Below are 18,471 nucleotides of genomic sequence, written 5' to 3'. Positions count from 1 at the left end.
TCTATGACAAGAACCTCCTTGCTGAGTTCCACCACCTCCATCCTGAAAAACCCAAGCCAGTAAGGGAGAGGCCTAGAAGGGGGGTACTGTTGCGCTTCCCAACCGCTTTGGCTCCACGGCCAGGCCTGATTACCTGGTGCGACCCTCTACCAGCATAGCCTCGGGTTCCTGTTCTGTACGACCCCGACTGCATCCTCCACAGGCTTCCCCGGCTCCCTCACAGCCTTCAGCACCACAATTCTCCACATGCTGGGACTTGGAGTCCTCCTCGGCATCAGCCCCGCCCCCTAGTGCGCGCGCATGGAGCTCAGTCTAAATTAAAGACCCAATCATGGGAAGACCTTGGGTGGCACTCAAATATGACATCATTCATGTAAGGTATATATACCACAGCCCGGCCCCTAGCTCAGGGCCTTGGCAATCGGGTCGGACACTCCGGTATCTCTAGTTTGCCTTCCTGCATTCCAGTATCTTGCTCCTGGGTCTCTTTTTCCAGTATATCTGTTCTAGCGTCTCCTGTGTCTCCTGTTCCAGCGTCTCCTGTTCCTTCATCTCTCCATTCCTGGTAGTACCCTTCGGACTGATCTCATGGTACTGACCTTTGCCTGTTCTCTGATTACTCCTGCTCATTGCCTGACCTGACCTCTGCCTGGAACTCTGACTACTCTTTGATCGCTGCCTGCCCGGACCTCTGCCTGGAACTCTGGCTACTCTTGACTGCCTCCTCAAACTTGACATTTGACTTGACCTGACTATGCCCAGAATGATCTGTTACCGACCCTGCTTTGGCTGACCATTCTGGAGTGATACTCTGGCCTTGATCCTCACCATACACTCAGACACTCTCTTCTGGTCTCCTGTGACCTCTGGTCTTGCCTGTCTGGACACCGACCGCGCACCCTTGTTTGTGGTGGGCATTCCCTTGAACTATCTCTCTAGGAGACCCTGCGAGTTCCACCTAAGACCAGGTGGCCCAGCTAACCAAGGGCTCAACCTGAGGGAACCCCAGTTTGCTGTTGGCGAAGCTCCAGCTAGCCTCTGTCTCCTCCTGTGCTCCACCTCCTGGTGGCAGATGCTCTCCTGGTCCGACCGGAGGGCTGTACCAATCCTGCACCAGGCCAAGGGTCAACACCCAGCATAACAGAGAGAGCCTAAAGGTTAACTACCATGGAGTAAAGGTTGTACCTAAAATGTGTGTGGGGGAGGGGGGAAAAGGATAGTAAATTTGAGAGGGATATCTCCCCCATGGAGGAGCCTATGATGATGGGATCCTAGTATATAAAAACCCTTGCCACCAATTTTAAGGCTTGTAATCCTGAGTCATTCCCTATTTTGTTTTGTTGAAAAGAATTATGGTTCTTAAGTTAAAAGTGTAAATTGTTATATGCATAGTTTGAGATTACAGGAGTAATAACCTTGTAGTTTTGTTGACTAGAATTTTACATAAAATCATTGCTTTAAAGAGAAATAAACCTGTGAGAAATAGTTTCCAACCTAATGGCTATCTAGGATCATTTTGTTAGACATTAACTTATTTTTCTACAGGGTGGCCCATGGAAAAGTAGCCTGTCTCCAATGCACTGGTATTGGAGGTGGGCTACTTTCCCTGGACCACCTTGTATTTCATGTGTACGGATATCAAGATGCAGCTTTTGTATTGGTTAACTTTCCTTTTTCATTACAATTGGTCAACTAAGGAGATGTAAGAATTTTAATCTCAATAGGAATCTCCCAGTATTAGCCTAGTGTTAGTGGAGGGTAATACAGTAATGAGTATTATCCTGGAAGAGACCATTTAATACCCAACATATAGTAGAGACTGTGACAGGGGGGAAAGGGTAAACTTAGACTGTTGCTTTTCAACATATTTCTAAATGATCTGGAAAGGGTTACAACAAGTGAGGTGATCAAATTTGCAGATGATATATAATTATTCAGAGTAGTTAAATGACATGCAGATTGTGATAAAATTGCAGGAGAAACTTGCAATACTGGAAGATATGGCATCCATATGGCAGATGACATTTAATTAAACAAGTACAAGATGATGCATGGATATAGGGTAAAATAACCCATGTAGTTACATGATGTTAGATTCCATGTTAGGGGTTACAACCCAGAAAAAAATATCTAGCTGTCATAGTGGATAATACATTAAAATTGTCAGCTCAGTGTGCTGTGGCAATCAAAAAAGCAAACAGAATATTAGGAATTATTAGAAAGGGAATGATGAATATAATGCCTCTACATCTCTTCATGGTGAGATAACACCTTGAATCTGTGTGCAATTCTGGTCAGTGCATCTCAGAAAAGATATAGTTGCACTGGAGAAGGTACAGAGAAGGGCAACCAAAATGATAAAAGAAGTGGAACTGCTCCCTTTGAGGAAAGTCTAAGGATGTTAGGGTTGTTCAGCTTAGAGAAGAGATGGGTCTATAAAATCATGAAAGGACTAGAATGGGTAATTGTAGAATGTGAATTGGTTATTTAATCTTTCAGATAATAGAAAGAATAAGGGGCATTCCATGAAGATAGTAAGTAGCAAATTTAAAACAAAATGGAGAAAATTATTTTTTATTCAATGCACAATTAAGCTCTGGAATTCATTACTGGAAGTTGTGGTTAGGGTAGTTAGTGTAACTGGTTTTAAAAAAAGATTTGGAAAAGTGCTGGAGAAGTCCATAAACTGCTATTAATCAAAATGTCTTAGGGAATAGCCACTGCTTTCTACTGGCATTTGTAGCATGGTGTCTATTTAATGTTTGGGTACATGTCAGGTACTTGTAACCTGGGTGGCAAATGTTGGAAACAGTGGATCCTCATACTGAACCAGTTAGCAATTTCTTATGTTCCAGGTCCTGGCTATAATTGGGGATTTTCTCTGTCCTAAAATTATAATTTATTTACCGATTCCTTTTGGTAGAGAAATAATGGGGATGAGTCCTTCAATTATACTTTGAAGAGTGAAGAAGTGGTTATCATTGTGTGGTTAAACTCTGTTTCCTCCTTGGGATAAAGTCGGGATATAGTCTCTGTATATTAAGTTAAGAATAGTTATTTTCATTTTAAATATATGGGAAGTCATTTGATCATATTTTATTTCAGTAATTTTGAAAGAATTCAACATCATAAGACTGTGAGAGGTCCTCAAAAAACTATGCAATAAGAGTACTTTGCAATTTTGATTCACTGTCAGTTGAGCAGTTTTGGAAAACACCACCTACAGGGTCTGTCAATAGGTGTGACAGAACTGTTTTCTGCTTCATTCATCATTTGGTTGATGTCCCACTCAGAGAAGAGGTCGGCACAGAACAGGAGGTTTTGATAGGTGATTTGTCACAAAGATAGGATGCATCCCAATGAAAGTAATTCCTTGTGAGATCAGGAAAGAGACTTGGGATATGTGAAGTCTACAAGTTATTAAATGAAATGGTTTTTCATAGGCTACTATAATTTACCTATTTTGATGCATATGAACTTATCTGCTGTTACTTATTTTTTCCTGGATAAAACCACCCATGTGTATTCTAGTGTCTTTACAAGGTGTAGAGCCTGTCATGTCTTTTACGCAAGGTCATAGCAGAAATGGACTGTAGCATTCCTTTTGTGTATTTTAAATGTGTGTATTATTAGGTTAATTATGTTTGTAAGGTAAATTTGTGACTGATGTCACAAATTAAAAAACCTGAGTGAGAGTGTAGACAGCCTAATTGTTCTTCACCTATGAATAATATTTGCACCTAAAACAGGAGGAGAAACCTAGTTAGTAATTGTGAGAGAATTAGCTCCTCCATGTGAGATCTTATGCAGGTGGGTTCCCAGCATATTCAATAAATATTAGGGATGTGAATCGTTTTTTGACGATTTAAAATATTGTCCGATATATTTTAAATCGTCAAAAATCGTTAGGGCCACGATACAATACCAATTCCCCCGATTTATCGTCAAAAAATCGTAAATCGGGGGAAGGTGGAGGGCAGGAAAACCGGCACACTAAAACCCCCTAAAACCCACCCCCGACCCTTTAAATTAAATCCCCCACCCTCCCGAACCCCTCCCCCCCAAATGCCTTAAATTACCCTGGGGTCCAGCGGCGGTCCATAGCTAAATCGGGGGAAGGGGGAGGGCAGGAAAACCGCACACTAAATCCCCCTAAAACCCACCCCCGACCCTTTAAATTAAATCCCCCCCCAAATGCCTTAAAGTACCCTGGGGTCCAGCGGCGGTCCGAAACGGGCTCCTGCTGTTGAAGCGTGTTGTCTTCAGCCGGCGCCATTTTGCAAAATGGCCACCGCAAAATGGCGGCGGCCATAGACCAACATGACTCGACCACAGGAGGTCGCTTCCGGACCCCCGCTGGACTTTTGGCAAGTCTTGTGGGGGTCAGGAGGCCCCCCCAAGCTGGCCAAAAGTCTCTGGGGGTCCAGCGGGCGTCCGGGAGCGATCTCCTGCCGCGAATCGTTTTCCGTACGGATAATGGCGCTGGCCATACGCGTATGGCCGGCGCCATTTTCCGTACAGAAAATGGCGCCGGCAGGAGATCGACTGCAGGAGGTCGTTCAGCGGAGGGTTCCGGACCTCCGCTGAACGACCTCCTGCAGTTGATCTCCTGCCGGCGCCATTATCCGTACGGAAAACAATTCGCGGCAGGAGATCGCTCCCGGATGCCCGCTGGACCCCCAGAGACTTTTGGCCAGCTTGGGGGGGCCTCCTGACCCCCACAAGACTTGCCAAAAGTCCAGCGGGGGTCCGGAAGCGACCTCCTGCGATCGAATCGTGTTGGTCTATGGCCGCCGCCATTTTGCGGCGGCCATTTTGCAAAATGGCGCCGGCTGAAGACAACACGCTTCAACAGCAGGAGCCCGTTTCGGACCGCCGCTGGACCGCAGGGTACTTTAAGGCATTTGGGGGGGTTCGGGAGGGGGGGGATTTAATTTAAAGGGTCGGGGGTGGGTTTTAGGGGGATTTAGTGTGCCGGTTTTCCTGCCCTCCCCCTTCCCCCGATTTAGCTATGGACCACCGCTGGATCCCAGGGTAATTTAAGGCATTTGGGGGTGGGGGATTTAATTTAAAGGGTCGGGGGTGGGTTTTAGGGGGTTTTAGTGTGCCAGTTCACGATTTTAACGATTTTCACGATATTCTAAACACCCAAACGGCAACGATACGATTCCCTCCCCCTCCCAGCCGAAATTGATCGTTAAGACGATCGAGGACACGATTCACATCTCTAATAAATATCCTTCCTAAAACCTTTAAGTCATAGAATCCTGATATGACTCTATCAGGGACAGCATCTTGTTGCGACCATTGGTTGCAGATGGCTGCGACCTCTCATGCTCACCTCTTTTTTCTCTGCACTGTCAATCATTGGGACAATGGCAGCATCCGCCAACCAATGCCGACTTCTCTGGCATCCCTGGGACAGAGTGGGTGCTGCCAACCGCCATCTTACTTCTGGCATCACCTAGACACGTGCACGCAGAGCCTCCTAATGAATACATCATGGCGGGAAACTCGGGGGTGTCACCTCCCGATAATGTCAATACCGCTAGTGTACTTATACAGACTGGCCCATAACTAAAATGAGTTAGCAAGGAGTTCTCTCACTTGTTAAATCCGTTCTAACTTGGATCTTCTGTTCCAGACTCTCCTCCTGGCATTCGGACGCTCTGACTACCCGCTCCTCGGAGGCTCTTCCACTTCTTGGCTATCCACTCCTCAGAGAGCCCTCCTGCCTGGGAGGAGGCTGGCAACTACAGGCCGGTTAGCCTCACTTCGGTGGTGGGAAAAGTAATGGAGTCTCTGCTGAAAGAGAGAATAGTGAACTATCTACAGTCCGGAGAATTGATGGACCAGAGGCAACATGGATTCACCAGGGGAAGATCATGTCAGACAAATCTGATTGACTTTTTTGACTGGGTAACCAAGGAATTGGATCAAGGAAGAGCGCTCGATGTCATATACTTGGATTTCAGCAAAGCTTTTGATACGGTTCCGCACAGGAGACTGGTGAATAAAACGAGAAGCTTAGGAGTGAGTGCCGAGGTGGTGACCTGGATTGCAAATTGGTTGACGGACAGAAGACAATGTGTGATGGTAAACGGAACCTTCTCTGAAGAGAGAGCGGTTTTAACTGGTGTACCGCAAGGATCGTGTTGGGACCGGTCCTGTTCAATATCTTTGTGAGCGACATTGCGGACGGGATAGAAGGTAAGGTTTGTCTTTTTGCGGATGACACTAAGATCTGCAACAGAGTGGACACGCCGGAAGGAGTGGAGAGAATGAGACGGGATCTAAGGAAACTGGAAGAGTGGTCGAAGATATGGCAGCTGAGATTCAATGCCAAGAAGTGCAAAGTCATGCATATGGGGAGCGGAAATCCAAATGAACTGTATTCGATGGGGGGGAAAAGGCTGACGTGCACGGAGCAGGAGAGGGACCTTGGGGTGATAGTGTCTAATGATATGAAGTCTGCGAAACAATGCAACAAGGCGATAGCAAAAGCCAGAAGAATGCTGGGCTGCATAGAGAGAGGAATATCGAGTAAGAAAAGGGAAGTGATTATTCCCTTGTACAGGTCCTTGGTGAGGCCTCACCTGGAGTACTGTGTTCAGTTCTGGAGACCGTATCTACAAAAATACAAAGACAAGATGGAAGCGGTACAGAGAAGGGCGACCAGAAAGGTGGAGGATCTTCATCGGATGACGTACGAGGAGAGATTGAAGAATCTAAATATGTACACCCTGGAGGAAAGGAGGAGCAGAAGTGATATGATACAGACTTTCAGATACTTGAAAGGTTTTAATGATCCAAAAGCAACGACAAACCTTTACCATAAGAAAAAAATCAGCAGAACCAGGGGTCACGATTTGAAGCTCCAGGGAGGAAGATTCAGAACCAATGTCAGGAAGTATTTCTTCACGGAGAGGGTGGTGGATGCCTGGAATGCCCTTCCAGAGGAAGTGGTGAAGACTAGAACTGTGAAGGACTTCAAAGGGGCGTGGGATAAACACTGTGGATCCATAAAGTCAAGAGGCCGCCAATGAAGAGTAGGTGACTCGCCAGAATGATGGCTACTGCCTGGAGACAATACCCTTATTCAATAAACATACACATGGTTACTGTGACTCCAACATCACTCTAAGCTTCAACAGCAAGAGGAAATGTGGAAAAAAGGATTTGCACTCACAAAGACAGGAGTAGCTGGCTTGTTACGGCGGTTACTACCCCAAACCAAATAACTAAATTACTACCTCCACCTTCCTCTATTCCTGATGGCTTTCAACTAGCTTGATCACTCCATTCTTATACTTCACTTTCAATGCATATCCAGCATAGTTCTCTGCTTCAACAGCAGGGGAGAAGAAAAACTGTTACTTCACACATCCAGCAGAGCTCTCTGCTTCAACGGCAGGGGAGAAGAAAAAAGGGTTCCCACTCACAAAGCGGGGAGTAGCTGGCTTGTTACGGTGGTTACTACCCCAAACCAAATGTACCTGATACTTCACTCTCGACGCATATCCAGCATGGCTCTCTGCTTCAACGGCATGGGAGAAAGACTGATATATCACGAATTTCCAGCATAGCTCTCTGCTTCAACGGCAGGGGAAAGAAAAACTGATACTTCACGCATATCCAGCATAACTTCAACGGCAGGGGAGAAGAAAAAAGGATTCACACTCACAAAGCGGGGAGTAGCTGGCTTGTTACTGCGGTTACTACCCCAAACCAAATGTGCCTGATACTTCACTTTCGATGCATATCCAGCATAGCTCTCTGCTTCAACGGCAGGGGAGAAGAAAAAAACTGATACCTCACGCATATCCAGCATAGCTCCCTGCTTCAACGGCAGGGGAGAAGATAAACAACCAATAAGGGCTGTATAACATAATCTGGGTAAAAACAAATAAGCATGGGTGTAGCTTGCTTATTGTGGCGGTTACTACCCCTACTACCTCTAACTAATCAAGCTAGATATTTCACTTGGATGCAGCTCCATCACCGCTCTCTACATTAATGGTGGGGGTGGAAGGGAAATAGAACCAAGAGCTAAGAGAAACAGATAAGTATGAGAGAAAAAATGAGGGAAGCTTGCTGGGCAGACTGGATGGGCCATTTGGTCTTCTTCTGCCGTCATTTCTATGTTTCTATGTTTCTATATATGTTTCTATGTTTCCTGACCTGCTCCTCGGGTATCTCTGCTGGGATTTCCTTGTGTGTGAACATTCTCCAACTCCTATCAACTCTACTGAAGATTCCACGGCGTACCCCGTTCCTCGGGCTACTACTGTTCTTCAGTCTATCTATGCTACTCTATCTGTGCCTCAGGATACTACATCATCTATACTAGGTCTACGACCTGATTCCTGTATCACCGACCTCTGCCTCCTCGGCTCCTACAGTACAGCTTACTCGGCATACCTCGCACTGTGGGCCACTACAGGATCTGCACTCAGAGGTATTTACATCAGCCTACTGGAATTGCCGGGTTTACCTTGCACTGCGGGCCACTACCAGGACCTTCGTATATACATCATCATCCTGACTATTGTATATTGCTCTAAGACTGTGTTTATTACTTTTCCCGCGCCTTGGGTTATGTACTATCTTTTCTCCTTAATAAAGTCTCTCTCACAGCTGTGTCCTATGTCGCTGAGACCATGCCCACTGTCGGTGAGGCCCAAAGGGCTCCTTCCTGTAGGCAGAGATACCTCTCACCTTGGCCCGGGGCTCACCAATTCATCAAAACCATAACACATCTCTACTGCTGTTTTCTGTTTTGTTTGTTTTATTGGGGAAGGAATATGGGGGTCTCTGTGGTTGAGACCAGCAATTTAATGTAGAGACAAATTGCCTTTGATTATTTAGTTACCACAAGTTTGGAAACCTTTCTTTTCATGAGGGGGGAGTTTTCCACCTTTCCTGTCTCTGCTTTTTGGTTTTCCCAAATTATTAGGAAGTTTTTCTTGTCTGCTTTACTAAGTACTGTAAGGCCCAGAGATTCAGGATTTTGTTCCACATTAAGCGGAAGTGTATCTTTCACTGAGACAAAGCCAATGGATCATCATCATTCTCTAGGAGGGATGGCATAGAACTCATCCACAAGGAGAAGGGGTGAAGTGGTAGAGAAGGAGAACTTGAGGACCTATTATGGTGATCCACTATCATCTCAATGAGATACTTGGAGAAGACGAGTAAAATGTACCCTTAAATACCACTAACAGAAGAGAGGAAGAGAGAAGCCTCAAAGAAAGAGAAGAGAACTGGGATTGTTCCATGAATATAACTGCATTATTTGGAAAACTATACCCTATCTATTAGGATGGAATTTACAACTAGCCTAGTGAGTGGAAGGGATTGCAGATTCAGTTATCAACTATAATTGTCTTTATTCCCATAATAATCTTTATGGTGAGAAAAAGGTCACAAATTTATTAAATATGAGACATTGCATATTTTATTTCTGATAACACCAGCAGCTATAAAGAATCTTTTTGTCAAGCACATAATTCAGTAGTAAAAGCTTAAGTTGGAAACTATATCTGTTTCCAGTAAAGTTATTGCTGCAGTTGCCATGAGGAGGTTATCAATGCTGTTCCATGAACTGCAAGGTGTGATGGGAGTTTGGGCAATGTACAGTGCCTAGAAAATTATTCTTCCCCTGCTCAGAGAAATCTTGGATGTTCAGATAAAATTAACATCTAAGAAGGACTTTAAGTATAGAAACTTTATTTGAGGTCTGACAGCTGGGGACCTCGCCAGGATTTTTCAGCCCAGGGGTTACACACTTTTATGCATGAACAGGGACCCTGTTTTTCATTGCCCAAGTGATTCAAGCTTTAAAAATTGTGTTTTCTTTAATTTTGATTATTCTTTACTTGATTTATATTTTGCTTTTCATAATTTCAAAGCGGATTACATTCAAATACTGTAGGTATTCCTCTAACCCATAAGAACAGGGGACTTAATCAATGGATACAATATTCAGAAGGATTTCCATGCATAAAAATGGGTTTTATATGTGTAAACATACTTTACCCATGTAAGTAGACTTTTGAAAATTGCTAAAATACATGCCATTGAATAGACCATAACTTATACACATGGAAGTGCACTTTAACAGCATAAAAGGCTTTTCAAAATTGCTGTGATAGAATGTTACATTTACATGTGTAACTCTTTTTTTAAATTACCACTTAAATGGGTTATTCATCAAGCTGCGGCAGTAGTGCTCTAATGTGCATTATGTCACATATATCACATGATTTACATGATATTTTGCATCTCCTCACCAAGATACCTTCCCCTATTACAATTACTTACATTGCATGTGATTTGCATGCATAAATAAAGCAAATGCATGCAAAGAAGGTCATTACTTGTCTATTTGATGTAAACATTTAATCGCAGTAGACTGTGAATGTGGTCAGCTTTGATAAAATAACAACACCTATTTGAAATGCATTAAATATGTGGCAGGAGGCCAGGGATCTATATTTAGGATCAGAAATTAGGTACCTAATTAGAAAAATCAATGCTAAAACCCTAACTTTGTTTCCCCACTCGAACTCTGCCTCTGTAGCCATCCAAATTTTAGGCTTCTAAATTAGGGAGCCTAATCAAACCAGGAGCATAAATTTAGGTATTCAGCCCTAGTAAATTATTTAATGAGCCAATTTAGGACCTAACTATGAACATATGATACCATTTTTTGATATTATATGACTGACAAATCAATTGGCATCTACTGGATTGTTCAGGCAAGTGACCAACAAGCTTGTATTGATTTATGACATGCCATTACCTGTTTTGAGAAGGAATTTTTATTTCCACATTCAAAAAGTAGATTTAAATGGCTATATCAGAGGATCAGAGGCAGTGATGTTCACTACCATGCAGAGGGCCAGGGTTTGATTTCTGGATCAGGTGGTTGAGAGTGGGGATGCTACAAAGGCAGTGTTCACAGTCCCTGGGGAAGGGACTCCCAGTCATTGAGCAGCAGTGACACTAAGATGGTAACTTTCAAACCTGCACACAGGTACACATTGGCGCACATAGGTCAAGTCAACCCGCAGCCAAGAATACAGCCATTTTATAACTTACATGTGCAAATGTGTGCATGTTATAAAATAGCCTGGCCTTGAGCACGAGCACATGTGCACTGAATTTTAAGTGGGCACACAAATCCCACTTATACCAAGTAAATTGGGGGATTTTAAAAGGGGTGGATGCCAGTGACAGTTTTACTAGTTCATCTCCAGTTCACCCAGTTAAGAGACAAGTCCTCCAAATTCCCCTAGTTTAGTAGTTTTCCCTTCCCCCAGGTAGCCCCAACCCTTAAAACCCTGTAGATCTGTCTAGTTTTCTTTATTTTTTAACCTACATATCATCCATAGCAGAAGTAAAGTTATGCGGCAGGGGGGCTTTAGTGCGCAGCAGGTCGCATAAGTATTTACACGCATATCTCTGATTCATGCTCCGAAACACCCATGCCTCACCAAGACCATGCCCACACCCCACCTCTTTTTGAAATCTTTGAAGATTTGTGCACTCCAGAAGATGCATACGTATCCGGACGGCTTTTAAAATCCACTCAGCACGCTACAGCCCGACTTATTTGCATATCCTTCAATTGATACGCATGTTGGGCTTTTAAAATTCACCTTTGAATGGCCAGATTTAGGTCCCATGATTGGAGGGTTCCAGAAAGTGCCTTGGTGCATCGCTTCCATCCTAAGTTATTTGGCACAATTATCGGGCTAGGTAAGTTGGGAGGGGATATAAAATACAGGGGAAAATAATCTCTGGATAGGTGCAAATGAAGGCTCAGGGCACTTTCTATCTGGTTCAGTTCCGACTGAGATCAAAACACAAAGGAGTAGAATGTAATTAACAAACCAAAAATAAAATGTAGACATACCCATCATTAAAATATAATCCTAGGTTTGAAAATTCATTGTTTAATTTCAAAATATATATTGTTACAACAGATGTTTTCACATACCTTCTGGAGACATCTCAGGTACACTGACTATATAAGGTTCATGAAGAAACTCTGGTTTGTTGTCATTGATATCCAGTACTTTAATGATAAATTCAGATTCAGGCTCCACAGGCAGGCCGGTATTCCTGTCTATTGCCTGGGCTCTCAAAGTATAAGATGATTTCTCTTCTCGATCAAGTTTCTTCATAAGGTAAATTGTACCTGTGTTGTCATCAATTGTAAAAATGTTTCCAGCTCCTTCCCCTGACAATTTGTATTGATAGGATCCATCATGCTTGTCTGAATCAGACCTCAACTGTAGGGAAAAGCAATAAACACTTACTTTCAGGATAATACCAAGGACTTTTGAGAGAGGGAAAATGGTTGGCAGAAAAAAAAATAAAAATCTTTTAACTGTTTTGCTTGAAGACTACGTAAATGAATGAGTGAATCACGAGTGAAACTCAGAACTTGATAGTTTGTATGCAAATACATTTTACAATTATAGTGGGACTGCTAAAAAAAGTTGCCTGTGAAAAGTTTGGTTATTTTTGTTTGAGAACATTTAAAAAATTATGTTTACTTTGAGGAATTAAAAGTTATATTTTGCAAGACAGCAATATTAATATAGTGATTTAGTGAAAATATGAATCTTTATGTAATGTTTGAGGAAAGTTGATAGTAAATACTTTCTGTATGAGGATAGTGTTCAATTATATGTGCCTGTGGTTGATACATGGCATGACACCATCCTCTGATTAGATCAATATTTGATTGCAATTGGATATTGGAAGTTTAACAATAAATTAAAATTCAATTTCTAAAAAATGGAACGTCTGTGGGTACATAAATCTAAAAAGTCATCTTTGATCTCCTGACACCTGACTCACTCCATTTCATGGCAAAACCACAAATGCACAAACATAGGGTTATTTTGAATTCAGGTTTAAGTATGTAATTCTCCCCGACAGAAGTCAGGCATGGATTCAATATATTAACAATTTGTTACATGGCTAAAACTTGGTTTATCAATCGAGCCTACCCTTCTGGGCCCCATTGTCTCTAGTATTGACACAATACACTGCATGTGCAAAATATTGCCAGCACGCTACATAATGTATTTATGTACATATGAATGTATGTATGTATTTATTTATTTAATACATTTATATACCACATAATTTATTTATTTTATTTATTTTAAAGGTTTTTGTATACCGATTGTCGTTTGCACATCTCATCGGTTTACAAAGAAAAACAGTGCAATTAGTAGAGATTTTCATTTGTTTATCAAAAAATTGCCTAATTTGTCGTGGTTCGGGGGATGCGAACCACAAAACGGATTTTCCTCGAGCTTCGGGGAAAATTTGTTTTTCGGCTTAGTGCTGGGGGGGAAGGGCACATTTATTAAAAAAAAATAAATCCCAACCCTTCAAATTTACTGTATTAACCCCCCCCCCCCCACCATCCCGATCCCTGCCCAAGACTTACTAAAAGCCCTGGTGGTCCAGCGGGGTCCCACAAGCGATCTCTCCCTCTGGGCCGTTGGGCTGTCGGGCCTGCTATGAATCAAAATGGTTCTGATGGCCCTTTGCCCTTATGATGTCACAGGGGCTACTGGTGCCATTGGTCAGCCCCTGTCACATGGTAGGAGCAATGAACGGCCAGCGCCCTCTTGTGCTTCTACCATGTGACAGGGGCTGACCAATGGCACTGGTAGCCCCTATGACATAGTAAGGGCAAGGCTATTGGCTCCATTTTGAATACTGACAGCCGATGGCCCGAGTGCAGGAGATCACTCCAGGACCCCCACTGGACCATCAGGGACTTTTGGCAAGTCTTGGGGGGGACTCCTGACCTTCGGACTGTAGAGAGATTGGTTCTGCCTGGTTGGTGAACCAGCTAGGCCCTTGATGACAGCAGGCAGTCATGCTCACACAAGGATTAGGACTAGGCTTCAACTTGTACAGCTCCTTCCTTCAGGTTGAGCCTTTTGGTTCCCAGGCCAGCAAGATTTAGCTGAGGGTGCCATAGAGCATTGTCAGGCAGCATTAGTAACCATTGCCTGGGTTCCTCCATCATATGTGGTGGCACTGACTCCTCTGGCGGGGTTATATATGGTCCATGAAAGTGGGAACCAACTCCAAGTGTCTACAAGAGGAGTCCTTCTCCCAGGCTCATTCCTGGAACCTCACATCAGCCTGAATGCAAAGGACGATGAGGTCATCCATGCCCAAGGGCACTTCTCTATCAACCAGCTCATCCTTGATACATTCAGTGAGATCCTGCCAGATGAGAGCCACCAGGCTTTCTTGAATCCCAGCACAGTTCCAATGCTAAGGTCTTTAACAGGTTGGCATACTTGCCCATTTTCCATTCTTGCCAAAAGTGAAGTAGGTCTGTGGCCATGAAGGAAGCTCATCCAGGTTTGAATTAAGAACTCGTCAAGGTTCCCCATAAGGGATTCATTCCTCTCCCACAGGGGTGAGGCCCAGGCTAGGGCTGACCCAGACAGCAGTAAGAGTTTGAATGTCACCTTTGCACTGTTGCTTGGGAAACCGTTTGCTTGCAACTCAAAGTGCATCAAGCACTGATTGAGGAAACTATAGCCAGTCTTGGGATTTTCATCATACTGGGGGCGGAGGCACCACATAGGTTATAGAGGCTGGCACATGTGCTGGCACAAAGGAGGTCATTGCCAGTGGTGTAGGCTGAGGAGCTTGGGTCTGGAGTCCATCTACGCATGTGCCCTTGCCTTATAGTAACTCGTAAGCTGTATCAAGTGCTCTTGCTGCTGCTGTACCCTTTAGACCAGTTGTGATATGGCTTGAAGCGAGAGCATGTCTGCCGAATTCATGGCCTCAGCAATCTGTCATCAATGTGTGAGTCTTTTGGACTGTGACAAGATAGGTACTGCCCAGCTGGTGAATCAGCTAGGCCCCTGCCAACAGCAGGCAGTCACACTCACGCAGGGACAAGGACTAGGCTTCACCTGTACCAGCCTCTTCCCCTGCAGGTTGAGTCCTTGGGTTCTGAGCCTGGTAGGACTTAGGCAAGAGTCTCATAGACTCTGGTCAGGCAGTGACAGTAATTAGGCCAAGGCCAGGGCAGGATAAGGGCAGGCACATCAGCATCCAGGCAGAAGTCAAATTCAAAAAGCAGTCATGGAAAAAGGAAAAACATGGAAAGGAGACAAGAGACAAGGTGAAGAGTAGGACTGGAGTAAGACAAGGCAAGGAACAGGATAGGAACAAGGCAGGATAAGGAGTGGGATGGAAACAAGACAAGGCAAGGAGCAGAACTTGGATGAAGCACAGCTGGAACAGGAATGAAGCATGGCTGGAGCAGGAATAAGGCAAGGCTGGAGCAGGAATAAGGCAAGGTTGGAGAAGGATTGAGGCAAGGTGTAGGATAAACATGTTCTTGTTAAACGGGTTGTGCAGCTCAGCTTTCTGGCTCCCTGTCAGGAATAAGGCGGTTTGATCAATCGCCTACATGCCAGGGACAGGACGAGTCCAAGTGGGCAGTAGCAACTATTGACACATAACATGGGGGGATAGTGATCAATCATTTCTCTCTCGCACGCACACTTGTTTACGGCACAGTATAAAAGAGCGGGACTTTCCAGTGTCCGACGGGAGTAGGAGATATTGCCTCTATAGACGTATAGAGTGCTGGACACTGAAAACCCCCTTCTTGCCTTTGCTGACCTGACGACTCCTCAATACAAGGCTGAGAAGGGTGCTGGATGGCATATGCAATCATGTGGTATGTAAATAACTTTCTGTAAATAACGTATATTACCATGATGTCACATTAATAAATGATGTCATAGATATTGTGTCAGAGTACCTTACTCTCTCATTCCCAACACAAGGCTGGGGCAAGAACAAAGCAACACACAATGCAGGAATAGTATGACAGGGGAGCTGTTGCTGGGTGGTGGACCGGAACTTCCTTATATACCAAAGCTGGGATGACATCATCAGTCAGTGCCCACAGGAAATGCTTGCTGCATGGTGTATAAAATGGCTACAGGATGTGCAGGTGTTTTCAACCAGGCTTTGAGATGCAACACACTACAGGAACCTATCCAGAAAGTGCCTGGAGGTGAGGGACATTGTAACAATATAAAATGACAACAAAATACAAACAGATTAAAATACAAAAACATCATAAAAAGAAATAAACATGAACTTAAGACTAAAATCTAAAATAACTACTTAACCCCAAAACAAATATACCTCAACTTAAAGGAATCTTCACTTACTCATACTATGCAAAGGTATAAATCACCTCACTTTGAGGCCGATGTAATAAGGTGCACTGAAGCCACACAGGTTTGTTTGCACCTGTACACATGTTTGTATGCTCATTTTTCCATGCAAAGCCCTATACGTGGATGTAATAAGGGTTTTGTGAATGGGAAAAAGTGCGTTAAAATGGCATTTTTCTGCATGAATGCATGCCAACGGCATGCAAAGGAGATGTGTTAATGTTAGTGCGGGTTTTTTAATGCGGGTTTTTACCGGCATGGTCAGGGCACAAATTAAGTGTCAGCAACGACTCGGGGGCCATTTTATTCCATTGCTTGCATTGGTATAGTATGATTGTGTGTCCGTGAAGTTCTTGTGTGATTTTGATGATGGAGATTTCTGATTGTGTCCAGCTGTTCCTGAGGCTGTGGTAGATCCTGCGGGTTCACCAAAGGATGACAGCAGCAGCAGGTTTGTCAGATGATGGAGGTCATGGCTGTCATGCAGTGTGAATTATCACCCATGAAAACATTTGCCATTGTTTCTGTAACACACAGTTATTCACATTAATAAAAATAAATTCCAGGGACATACTTTTACTGAACAGGGGGATGTGTTTGCAGCCAGATTCATGATTAGCCAGGCACTTTTATGAGTGCCCTAGTGTACATATTGGCGATTAGCTTATGACTGACCAGCTGAGACCCTACATCAGCACCCAAGTGGCCAAACACATGGCCAGAAAAGCTCCTACCTCAATGCACGAGTGGCAAAATATGCTGGGTGCCTTTCTGGGCACCCGATCATACAGATTTGCGACCAACTGAGTGCCTAGCTCAGCGCCACCTCTGCCAAGGTTGCACCCTCAAACACCACCAGCACCTTCAGCACCGCCACCATCAGGGACACTGCCACCATCACAGACACCGCCAGAAGCACCCACACCACCATCAGGACCGGAATCAACACTGTCAAATGCAGCAGGCATGTCTGCAGGTGAAGTCGGGCATTTGTTTGGAGAGACATGGGTCCTGCGCAGATGAGTAGACCGGCAAAACAGGATCCTTCAGCAAACAATGGTTGCTAGCACAATAAATGCAAATATTATTGTTGTAGCCATCAGCAACCTCACCAACGTGATGATGCAAATCCTTCAGTGCAGGCTGGAGCAGCCCACAGAGTCCTCAGCTGCATCCCTTGCATCAATATCCTGCAGCAGTCCTGGAGATTCAAGATGTGACAGGGGTAGGCCCCCCAAAAAATAAGTCTCTACAAATAAGCAGCCACAGTGTGGCAAGGGGCCTTGAAATAATGGATAAAAAGGACAATAAGGGCCAAGAAGGCAATTTTTCAAAGAAAAATGGACGGCCTTCTCACAGAGTTGCTGTGCCGTCTAGATGGAAGAAACTGGCACAGCGTGTTCTCACTACAGAGTTGCTGTACCATCAAGATAGAAGAAACCAGCTCAGGGTGTCCTCACTACAGAGTTGCTGTGCTGTCTAGATGGAAGAAACCAGCTTAATGTGTCCTCACTACAGAGTTGCTGTGCTGCTACGCACAATGAATGGTATGCTATGAAGCATTTTCAAGCAGCACACTTACTAAGAAGTGATCCTTGAGCTTCTGGGCCTATTTCGGCCTACTTAAAGTAGCCTACAATCATTTTGCAAATGCTGTCTCTTATCAGGCTCTCCCATCTCCTGCTCCATGCTGTGGGGTGTCATCTCTTCTGATCTTCAAGTTCTGGCTCCATTCTGCGTGGTGTCATCTCTTCTCATCTCCTACAAATGCTGGCTCCATGCTGCGGGGTGTCATCTCTTCTCATCTCCTGCATGTATTGGCTCCATGCTGCAGGGTGTCATCTCTTCTCATATCCTGCATGTGCTGGCTCAATGCTGTGGGGTGTCATCTCTTCTCATATCCTGCAATTCCTGCCTCCTGGACCTCCTGCCTCCATGCTGCTGGGTTTTATGCTGCTCCTGCTGTAGAAATGTAGCACCCTGCGGTTCTACTCCTGCTGCCTACATGCTGAACTGTTTGGTCCTACTCCTGCTGCCTACATGCTGAACTGTTTGGTCCTACTCCTGCTGCCTACATGCTGAACTGTGCTGCCTTAGCCCTTAGGATGTCCTGAGTGAGTGTGCTCTTTCTTTGGATTGGAGGAGTAGTCTAGTGGTTAGAGCAGTAGGCTGTAAACCAGGAAACAGGGGTTTGAGTCCTGCTGTAGTTCCT

General features: G+C 44.3%; 1 protein-coding gene across 1 annotated transcript in view; it reads right to left on the bottom strand.

Moving 5' to 3' along the window:
- The window catches only part of CDH19 (cadherin 19), a 427,290-nt gene that overhangs the window by 253,290 nt on the left and 155,529 nt on the right, over positions 1-18,471 (bottom strand). The window contains exon 3 of the mRNA XM_029590918.1: positions 12,005-12,299. Within this exon, the coding sequence (XP_029446778.1) occupies positions 12,005-12,299 (295 nt within the window). The remainder of the gene's footprint in view (positions 1-12,004; positions 12,300-18,471) is intronic.

Source organism: Rhinatrema bivittatum, chromosome 2, assembly GCF_901001135.1.
Source record: "Rhinatrema bivittatum chromosome 2, aRhiBiv1.1, whole genome shotgun sequence".
NCBI lineage: Eukaryota > Metazoa > Chordata > Amphibia > Gymnophiona > Rhinatrematidae > Rhinatrema > Rhinatrema bivittatum.
This window is presented reverse-complemented; position numbering and strand designations above follow the sequence as displayed.